General features: G+C 41.8%; 2 protein-coding genes across 3 annotated transcripts; both read left to right on the top strand.

Moving 5' to 3' along the window:
• The first annotated feature begins 1,095 nt into the window (after window positions 1-1,095).
• On the top strand, window positions 1,096-2,851 carry cdpf1 (cysteine rich DPF motif domain containing 1). Its single transcript, XM_085137314.1, has 3 exons — window positions 1,096-1,314; window positions 1,579-1,690; window positions 2,103-2,851. Exons 1-3 carry the CDS (start codon window positions 1,199-1,201, stop codon window positions 2,229-2,231), a joined length of 357 nt encoding a protein of 118 aa, XP_084993440.1. The 5' UTR covers window positions 1,096-1,198; the 3' UTR covers window positions 2,232-2,851.
• Window positions 2,852-2,968: 117 nt separating this feature from the next.
• LOC146499687 (cyclin-dependent kinase inhibitor 1B-like) lies at window positions 2,969-7,214 on the top strand. Of its 2 annotated transcripts, none has more exons than XM_085137311.1 (3): window positions 2,969-4,539; window positions 4,857-5,010; window positions 5,182-7,214. In XM_085137311.1, exons 1-2 carry the CDS (start codon window positions 4,137-4,139, stop codon window positions 4,979-4,981), a joined length of 528 nt encoding a protein of 175 aa, XP_084993437.1. In that variant the 5' UTR covers window positions 2,969-4,136; the 3' UTR covers window positions 4,982-5,010; window positions 5,182-7,214. The 2 variants fall into 2 exon arrangements, with proteins under 2 accessions (XP_084993437.1, XP_084993438.1); XM_085137312.1 differs by having other exon boundaries at window positions 4,857-5,017; window positions 5,187-7,214.
• Window positions 7,215-10,583: the final 3,369 nt, after the last annotated feature.

Below are 10,583 nucleotides of genomic sequence, written 5' to 3'. Positions count from 1 at the left end.
ATGATGTGTTTCCCTCTTTATGCACTGAAGCTGGCACGTTCCCTGTGTTTTTCTAGCAAGATGGTGCACCACCACATTATGGGTGCCAGGTTCTTACATGAACAGTTTCCTGGAAAGTGGATTGGTCGTCGTAGGCCAGTTGAATGGCCCCCAAGGTCTCCCGATCTGACCCCCTTAGACTTTTATCTTTGGGGTCATCTGAAGACAATTGTCTATGGTGTGAAGATACGAGATGTGCAGCACCTTAAACTACGAATACTGGATGCCTGTGCTGGCATTTCTCCTGCGGTGTTGCTATCAGTGTGTGGAGAGTGGGAGAAGAGGGTTGCATTGACAATCCAACACAATTGGCAGCACATTGAACACATTTTTATAAGTGGTCAGAAACTTGTAAATAACTCATGAAAGAATAAAGTTACGTTGAAACCAAGCACACCATTGTTTTTCTTGTGACATTACCAATAAGTTTGATGTGTCACATGGCCCTCTTCCTACTGAAAAAACAAAAGTTGTATCCAAGATGGCCAACTTCTAAATGGCCACCATGGTCACCACCCATCTTGAGGAGTTTGTCCCCTCACATATACTAATGTGCCACAAACAGGACTTTAATATCACCAACCATTCCCATTTTATTACGGTGTATCCATATAAATGGCCCACCCTGTACTTACTCAGAAGTTTAAGTCAACAAGTCAAAAATCTGAGATATTAACTTGATATGTTGACTTAGCTCTTCCTGCCATTTTTCCCCATTCAGTGGTGAAAACAAGTTTTCACATTTCATTTGTCTGAAATAAATTATGATTAAATTATTATTTCATTGGCTAGAAATAAAAATAAAAAATAAATACATAAATAAAATAAAAACTTTTACCTACTGGACTTACATTTTGACTGTAGGAAAAGTACTTTTTGCTATTCATGCTATCAATTAGTCATTCAAATATTATTATTTTTTAAATTAAACTGCTTAACAGTACAGTATTCAAAGTCACATATTTTACAGCTCTCTCTATGTCATTTTTAAAATACAAGTGAAGCTGTTATAATCGTTGTAACCACATAATTACAACGCCATCATATTGTAATACATTTGGTTGTCTTACCGCTCCAGTCCAGTCGGTGGCGGTAAAGCTTCACGAAACAACACTGACGGACTGGGAGAGAAAACCAGGAACTGACTTTCTGCTGAGCGATGGAGGAAAAGGCTGCTAGTGATAACCCTCAAAAAACATTTACGTGCCAGTTGTGCAGTTTAACTAGCCCCTTTACTTACTACGGACAGAAACCGCCTAACACCAGAGCTATCGTGTAAGTGAAAATGAAGCAAAAAAACAAACAAAAAACAACCCGTGCCATTTTTTTAGAGCTCTGGTGTTAGCAAGGCTAACGCTAATGTTGTTAGCCGCTATGTAACTAACTGCATGCTACGTTGGACACGGAGAGAAATAAAGTGCCCAGCAGTGACTAGACTGCACTTGGAGCAGAATAATGCTTGAACTATGTACATGTGCCCTTCATGAATTAAAGATGGGCCAGAGTTAAGCATGTGTGTTGTTGTCTGTCGTTCGTCAGGCTGCTTGAGGAATGTTTTATCACCAAGGACCCCTTCAGTCCGGACAGGGAGAAGTTTCTAGTTTTGGGGTCCATTTGCAGCCTTTGTGGCACTTGTGTCTGTGTTGGATCGGTAAGATGTCTCATCATATCGTCAGAATATTTTCCTATCATTTAATCTCACCCATATTAAACCGTGTTGCTAAGCTGCAGACAAACTCAACCAGGAGGACTGTCCTCAGCTGTGGGCCGAATGTCCTTTTTGGATTTTAAACCCTGTGCTTTTGTCATAATTTTCCACTTGCAGATGCATGTCTGTGGCTTTGATATTTTGCTCAGATGACTCTCCGGTCATGTGACTGAAATGCTGAGTGGGCTTCATGGTTCTAAATCTCTTGCAATCAATATTCAGTCTTATAAGTGGATGGTGAAAATAAGTAAAGTCCAAAGGGTAGTGGGTGCCACTACCCTTTGGACTTTACTTATGCAAACATGGAGAGCCAAATGCTGAACTTTTGTCCTTTCTGTTTTCTTCTCTTTGTTAGGACTGCAGCCTTTTCTACACCAAGAGGTTCTGCGTGCCGTGTGTGAACAAGCACTTGGACCAGTTTCCCCATCAAATTCAGGTCGAGCTGGCTAAGAAGAAGCAGAGTGCAAAGGCTGCAGTGTCATGAGATCGGGAAAGGAGTCCACAACACGTGTGTGTAAAGGTGACCATGCTGGACCAACCAGGAAAACAGTGGTTTGCACTGTGAATCAGACTGATCGACTTTCCTGCTGGATGTTATTTATTTATCTTAAAAGAGATCGATAAGGGTGACATCTTATTAGGTTTATGGGCCTTCCCAGCCAGTTGCTTGTGGAGGCCAGTTTGGCAACTATTCTGGGAAAGAATGTGAACTATATGCACTGTGCGATTCCAGTGTAACTGTTTTAGTGGCAGAATGTGGCACAGTTGCATCATCCCCTATTAGTTACATTTAGCTGTTGCGTTAAGCATTTACTCCCATTTTATTTTATTTTTTTACTTGAAGCATACACAGCATTGAATCCGCATCTCTGCTTCCATCTGCATAAACTTGAGCAGTGTCTGTGAAGCACCATTAAAATAAAAACCGCCTTTTTGCATCGGCTGTCTGACTTTTTCACTTATTATTCCAGTTTACCTTTCCTGAGTCCAGCGTTCACTTCAAGGATCGTTCCCTACAGCACCACGCACCGTTTACAGCAGCATAAACACAATATGGATTAAACAGCGATAACATCGATATAACGCACACGCTCGCTGTGTTTATCCCTACATGTTCAGAGGCTTCTCGAGAGCTAATTGAAGCAGCATGGCCTTGCAGGCAGGCCCCGGAGGCTTTTTTTTTCTTTTACTGGCATATGCTTGCAGAGGAATGCAGATGACACTGAGCTTAAGTTTCCCGTTGATTATTACAGGATTCCTACAAAGCCCACAGAATGCCAATAAAGTTGATGATCACTAGTTAAATAATGACTGAACTCTTAGGGGGGAAATTGCTGTGAAACTGAAAGTGATTTTTTTTAAAGCGGTTTCTATTTTCTGTTTAAATTCTGAGCACGCACACGAGCAATTACAGCCAGTGAAGCACACAAACCAGCCCTGTGGCACCAGTGGCGAAGTCTGACAGCGATAGGCACCGAGCCAACGATGACGAAGCCCTTCGCTGATGTCACTGGAGGGTGAGTGGGTGCCTCGTTTCTTTTTTTCGCCCCCCCCCTTTTTCTTGCACTGTTCTCGCATTGGAGCCCCCAGGTGTCCTTCAGTGACCTTGGAGCTGTAACTGAACAGAGCTACAGTGATCGCATTAAGCGTGTCCAATCTGCTTACGCGACGCCAAATCAAATCATGCAGCAGTATCTGTCAGCACTCGCACAATCGTTTGGTGACCGATTGCCGCCGCGGTCCCGTACTCGGAGCGCTCTCTCTGCCCGGCAATCCCTGTGTCAGGTGTTAACACGTGAGATCCCCCGCGAGGTCTGATTTTCACCCCGCTGCGCGCGCTCTCTCTTTTATTTTTAGCGATCGTGCTAATGAGAGAGATAAAACAACACCTTAAATTTGTAACTACACCCTTCCTTCCCTGTCTCCTGACTCCCGTGTGTAACGAAACGCAGTAATTAGGCCATATTCATGTGCACAGTTATTCCAGCTCAGCTCTGTGTAAGACTTTCTGGGCGGTTCTTGGTTCAGACCAATGAATCGCCTTCTCTGTTTAAATAGTCCTTGATGTCAACTTTTCTTCTACACTCGGAGCTGCCTCTAACGCCATGTTGGCTCTTATGACTTGATGTGTTTTCATCTGCCTTACTACGGAGTTGACAGGAGTGGCTGTGTTAAATCCCCCTCCTCTTCCTCCACACACCCACCCAGCCAGCCTCCCGTGCGCCTTCGGAGACGCTTTTTCCCCCACCTCTGTATTTTTTTTTTATTTTTATTTTTTGGATGATACGCGCGGAGCATGCATGCATCATTCCCGTGACTGTCCGTTTGAAAGGAATACTATTTCGGAAGCAGCGATTTGAAGCACGCGTGTGTTGTTTTTCGTCGTCGTATGTGCAACAAAATGTCAGATGTTCGCCTTTCTAACGCGAGCCCGGTGGAGAGGGTGGATGCTCGGCAGCAGGACAACGTCAGACCTTCGGTTCGCAGAAATCTTTTCGGTAGACCGAACCCAGAGGAGATCCGCAGGGATGCGGAGAATTCGGAGCGAGAGGAGGTGCAGCGTTTCAGGGAGACTTACGATTTCGATCTGGTGGAAGGCAGGCCGCTCGCTCCGCGCAGTTACGACTGGGCGCAAGACGACGACGCACCGGAATTTTATAGCAGGCAGCCTCACAGCAGACCGAGAGGCTCTCCCGGAGACAGCAACCGGCTGGATAACGACGGCGGTGACAGGCCGTCGGGTCCCCAACCAGGCAAAAACGGTTCGAGGAAAAGGAGTGCAGAAGATGCAGGTGAGAGCTGTCATCTTTTTTGTTTTGATTGGTTTTATTTGGGCGTCTCGGAGGTGCAGCAGTTGTGTGTGTGTATGTGGTTCAACCACAGGCTGCCATCGGTCGATGACCGTCTTATTTTGAGTTGTTACTGAAGGTGAAACTGTGCGGGAAGTTTTCTGAGAGCCAAAAAACACGCCACATGACTGATGCACACCGTTTCCTTCTCGGGCAGCTGATCGCACAAATGCGTCTGGTGGCTTTTAAAAATGTACTCCACGCGACAACATCCTGATAACTTTTTCTGCGTGTGCTTCCCCCTCCCCACTTCACTACAGACTCTTGCTCCACCGAGTGTACGACTAAAAGGTCGCGTAGTAGCGATGGTGGCGACGACGATGACAAGTCGGACGGTGCAGGAAGTCAGACGATAACAGCCGCGGAGGAGAGACCCGAGGGCTGAGCGGTGCTTCAGCGGGCAAACAGCGCCAGGTTAGGAGTCAGTGTCTGCACAAATAACCCAGCATGCTATTTATGCGTCATGTCATGTAAACACAGTGTTTCTGAGTATGACTGGTCAACCCTTTATTGTGTGTGCGCGTGAATAACTGCCTTTTTCCGTTGTACCATTCAACAGCCTCGTTTCCTCTTTATGTCCCACAGAGCAGAGAGGAGACCTGTTGCTGATGGAATACTGTAGCTTTTTTCTCATCATCTGACAGAGGGGAGAGATTTTTTTTAAATTATTATTATTTTGATTTTTATTTTTTTAAAGCAACCTTTTCCTGCAGAAGAGAGGAGGGAGAGGCTGCACAAGCACTGAACATGTACACTATCAAGTTTTGGCACTCATATTAATTAATTTGCCTCAGAAGCAGCAGACAATGTAGCATTGTGCAAATTGATTTTTGCTCATTTGTTTTGTATCTACTACCTATGTTTCAGATGTAGCACATAAAAAAGCATATTATGCTTTTCATACTTTTTTTGTTAATTGTGTTTTAAGTGTAAGTGTGTGAATTTGACATGGGAAGTTGCAGTGCAATTTCCAACAGAGAAATATTATTTTTGTTATAGTGGTCATTTTTAAAAGAAATCATTATTCAGGTAATTGATATAAGTAAAAAAAAAAAAAGAAAAATAAATAAATGCAGATTTTTTTTTTTTTTTTAAAAAGTCAGGGTTATGTGGAAACAAAATGTCTTCACTTTTTCTATGGCTTTATTCTCCCAGTGTTAAATATCTTTATTTTGAAGGTCCAGATGGCCACACTGTAAGTTGAAGGTCCATCTAACTGGGAATAGCCATGACAGATAAAGTTTACACACAGATCATGTCTCCCTGTTTCCCAGTTTTATGTCATTATTTTATTATAATTTTTTTTTAAGGATGGGGGAGGCCCAAAGTTTGTGCCTTTAAAAAAAAGAAATTCTCTGGGTGAGGGGTGGGAGGGGAGGATGGCTAAACTGCTGAGCAATATCCAACCAAATTTTTTTAAACAGTATTTGCTAATAATCCTAAGATTTAGCTTTTATTTTGAAATTAGGTAAGTTCATATTCTATTTACTTTTAGGCCACATATCCTTCCCCTCAGTAAGTAATGCATGTTGTCCAGGTCAACATAGATAAACTATGTTTAAAAAAAAAAAAAATCACTGGGCCTTTTTCTTTTATGCAAATATGTGAATCAAAGATTTGTCTTTGTGGTGTGGAATTCATGTGGAACATGCAATTGCACTATTCATTTCTCATTTTAAGTGAGGGCAGAAAAACAAAGTGACACCACCTCACTCGGTGTAAAACTTTGAAGTGTACCTGTGTGCCTCATTTTGTTTCCTGTCTTTCTTTCTTTTTTTTTTTTGAAAAACACTGAAAAATTATACTAACTTATTTATGTTGAGCTTTTTTTTTTCTTTTCTATCTTTTTTTTTCGTGGATGTATGTATAGCTTCCCAAAGCATAATTTTTTGCATTTTTTGTAAATATATATTTTCATTATTGTTTTTAAGATAAATAAATAAAATAGCAAAACTGAGCCTAATAATTGATTTTATACCCTGTGCTTGTGTTTTTTTCTCCCCTATATTCTTTAAAATGCAGCTTGATTAATTAAAAGAGCATCGCTTGTATACTAGAAACAAAAGCCGCTCCACCCTTCACAAACGCCCTAAGTTTAGTGATCCGCCCATGTAAACTACAAGACTGATCATAGTAATTATCAAGTCTTAGGCAAAGACCTGGGGTATTACCACATTGGAGAATAATTGTTCCTTTCAGCATGTGGAATGACAAAGCAGCTCTAGCTACACAATAACAAACAGTCAAATCACTCAGTGAAGAAGTATTTGTCACACTTTTTTAAGACACTTTACTATTAAATAATGTGCAAAATAAACTCTGCTTCCTATGAAGCTACTGCTCAGTAATCTTATATATCTTGTATGCTGCAGGACTAAATCCCTAATGCCGCAGCAGAGTGCAGACTGCGACTGTGCTCGAGCTTTTTCAGCTAAGCTCTGCCTCTAAAGTTGAAAACAACAAGGGTATGTCCTGAGGAAAAGAGAGGGAGAGAGAGAGAAAAAAAGTTTTTTCTTTTTTTTTTTTAGTTATTGCCCTTCCCTGGCTCCAATCACAGCAGAGAGAAGAAAAGCAGACCACTTAGGAGCCAGCCAGTCAGATAGCTGTGGGAGGGAGCTTCGGACAGAACAGGCTATTCCTTTCATAAGACACAAACCACCCAATTAGTTTCATTGGCTAACTCTTTCCCGTTGATACCAGTGTCTAGGAGTCAAACAGAGTGAGTGAGCGAGACAGCTTTCCCTATGATATACTGGCTGTGAGTGTCTGCAGTCATTTTGAGCTAGCTCATGCCCCTTCTGTTAACTTTTACAGAATTATAAAAAAAAATAAATTCACATGCTTTTAACCATAAGTGTCAATTTGCACTACAATAATAAATTGCATCAGCATTAATCTGACATTTATCCACACAGGGGAAGTTTTAGATTGTGTTTCCTCTGGTTCGGTGTACTTTATGTGTATATTAACTATTAACTGTTTAATAAGCTCTTAATACTTCTGCCATAATCGCTCACTTTAAAGAACAGCCTTTTCCGTTTCCTGAAAGTAGGTTTTGTGCTGCTTACGAACTTATTTTTCACCCGTTTAAACCCAAACTACAGTCATGTTAAAAAAGGGAAGTTTTCACAGGATTGTGTGAAAAATTAAATAAGCCCCCTGATTCAGCAGCTTGTAGAACCAACTTTAGCCACAATAACTTTAAGTCATTGCTTTCTGCACGACTTTATCAGTCTTTATCAGCGGAGGATTTCTGTCCCGCTTTGCTTCAGTTCACTGAGGTTTGTGGGTATTCGTTTATGCACATCTTTCTTAAGATCCTGCCACAGTATTTGAATCAGGTTTGAGGTCTTGGCTTTGACTGGGACACGTTGATTTTTCTTTCTTTTTCAGCCATTCTGTAGTAGAATTCCTGCTGTGCTTAGAATCATTGTCCTGTTGCATGATGCAGTTTCAGCCAAGCTTTAGCTGTTAGACATATGGCCTCACATTTGACTCTAGAATACTCACACTGGTAATACAGTGGAGTTTATGGTCAGTTCAGTGACTGCAAGGTTATCGTGTCCTGTGGCTGCAAAATAAGCCAAAATCCCCACCGTGCTTGACAGTTGGTATGAAGTGTTTGTGCTGACAAGCTGTGTTTGTGTTTTTCACAAAGTGATGCTGTGCATGATGGCCAAACATCTCCACTTTGGTCTCCTCTGTCCAAAGGACATTGTTCCAGAAGACTCGTGGTTTGCTCAGATGCAACTGTGCAAACCTGCCATGTTCTTTTTTAGAGAGAAGAGAGAAGTCTTTAGAGAGAAGTCTTTTTTCTAATAGTGCTGTCATGACCTTTAACATTTAACATGCTTACTAAGGTGTGCAGAGTCTGTGATCTCGCTCTTTGCTGTTTAGGAATTTGTCTGAGCATGGTCTGACCCGAGGGTATATTTGCTGGGAAGACTGTGGCATTGTATTAACACACACCTGAATGCTCCAAACCACCACAAAGCCAAAACCTCTGCTTTTTAGAAAGGTGGTGACACTTGCTGATGATATATTAGTATCAAAGTCTGACTGACTGACTGCTCATGGCTGCTAGTTATCCTCTTAATCGCTACGGAAGCACTAAGGGTGTACTTAATTTTTCACAGGACTGCAAAGACTCCTATAAGACTTTTTTCCCCATATGCCTGTAACATCACTCGTGGAAACATGCAGACCGTGCAAACCAAAGACTAAAACCAAAGCCTTTCCGGTCAGTATTTATACAAAGATTATCACATATAGTGCACAAAAATGAACAAATCATTACCCTCTTTTAACCAGCTAAGTCTAGCTAAGCTAAATTCTGTTCAATGAGACACTGACCAATGAAGGAGACAGAGGTTCAAAAAAACCAAAGACAAGCAAAGGTAAGCGTGACCTCTACTATAGTTAGCTACCATAGAGGGGTAACGTCACGACCTCTGCTGTGTTTTCATTGGTGTTATTATCACAAACATAATGTGTTTGCAGTAAGTGATATTTCTAAATAGAGCACAGCACCTATTGCGACCATAAAAGACCAGCTTCTCAGATTCACATATGGCTGTCTGAACCCTAATGAGAACCAGAACCTATAAATGGTTAATGTTATATTTGCATGCGGTCAACTTCCTGGCCAGCAGTGGCAGCAAATGTCAAGCATTTAGTCATATCAAAAGAGTCAGAGCTCTGTAGATGTTACTGAAGACAGAAGTGTGGAAGTCACATTAAGATGTTAAGACTGAAGAACAAACAATTAAATGGAAATGGATCTTTCAACAGGATGATCGCCCTAAGAGCACAAGTTGGATCCACAAGAAGAACTATTTCAATAAACCCTGTGGTGCCAGGGGATCGACTTACTTTTTCCACATGCTCTTTGTTTTTCACATGACTTTCTCTAAAATTTACTTTTGCAAGATTAGATCTCTTAAAAATTAGATGTTCCTCACTCGGCTATTACTTCTGTTGCAGTGGAAGATTAAGAGGCGTAGGATCTAACATCAAATCTGCCATCTACATCTTTACTTGCATCAACCCTGATTGGATAGACAAACCATGTTTCCTTTTTATAAGCTCTTCCAAACACAAAGGAGCTCGTTTCCTTTTCTTGCTTCCAGTCACAACATTTCCCAACATTATTCCAAGTCCCTGAACACACCTTTTGATCTCCTTCTCGTGTAGTGATTTATATCCGTCTACAATGTGCGTTTAGAGGGGTGATGGTGGTACCTTTCATGCCAAAGACCTAAGTTTGAGTCAAACAAGTTGCATGCTCACCCATCATTTGTACCTTTTATAAATACATTATTAGGTTTAGGCATTGAAAACAACTGGGTTAGCCGTGAGGCTCAGCTTTCAGTTTAACGTTTTGAATAGGCTGGGTCTCAGGAGAATAAATTCACAACTAGTCGCCAGCCAGTCATGGAGTGCATATATTTCCCTAGTGGTTTCCAGTGGTCTAGGCCTACATGACTGGGGCTTCAATAATGTTCAATTTTATTTAAATAGTGCCAAATCACAACAACAGTCATCTCAAGACGTGGTAGATAAAGACCCTACAACAACACAGAGAGAACCCCAACAATCACACAACACTCTTAGCAAGCACTTGGCAACAGGGGAAAGGAAAAACTCCCTTTTAACAGGAGGAAACCTCTGGCAGAACTAGGCTCAGGGAAGGGCAGCCATCTACCGCAACCAGTTAGGGGTGAGTGCAGGGAGATAGGACAAAAAATACACTGTGGAAGAGAGCCAGAGATTAATAACAACAAATGATTAGAAGCAGGGTGGCGTATAAACAGTGATGAAAAAAGGTGAGTGAAGAAGAAAACACTCCTCTCTCCCAGAAGCCTAGACCTATTAGAGCAGGGGTGTCGGACTCCAGGCCTCGAGGGCCGGTGTCCTGCAGGTTTTAGATCTCACCCTGGGTCAACACACCTGAATCAAAGGGTTAGTTCATTACCAGCCTCTGGAGA

The sequence above is a fragment of the Neolamprologus multifasciatus genome, chromosome 17 (genome assembly GCF_963576455.1).
Source record: "Neolamprologus multifasciatus chromosome 17, fNeoMul1.2, whole genome shotgun sequence".
Classification (NCBI taxonomy): Eukaryota; Metazoa; Chordata; class Actinopteri; order Cichliformes; family Cichlidae; genus Neolamprologus; species Neolamprologus multifasciatus.
Note: the sequence above shows the minus strand (reverse complement) of the source record. Positions and strands in the feature narration are given on the sequence as shown.

Coding starts and splice junctions, on each gene's coding strand:
- LOC146499687 (XM_085137311.1), top strand. CDS start 4,137: ATGTGCAACAAAATGTCAGATGTTCGCCTTTCTAACGCGAGCCCGGTG. Junction 4,540..4,856: donor AAGGAGTGCAGAAGATGCAG/GTGAGAGCTGTC, acceptor ACTTCACTACAG/ACTCTTGCTCCACCGAGTGT.
- cdpf1 (XM_085137314.1), top strand. CDS start 1,199: ATGGAGGAAAAGGCTGCTAGTGATAACCCTCAAAAAACATTTACGTGC. Junction 1,315..1,578: donor CCTAACACCAGAGCTATCGT/GTAAGTGAAAAT, acceptor GTCGTTCGTCAG/GCTGCTTGAGGAATGTTTTA. Junction 1,691..2,102: donor CTTGTGTCTGTGTTGGATCG/GTAAGATGTCTC, acceptor TCTCTTTGTTAG/GACTGCAGCCTTTTCTACAC.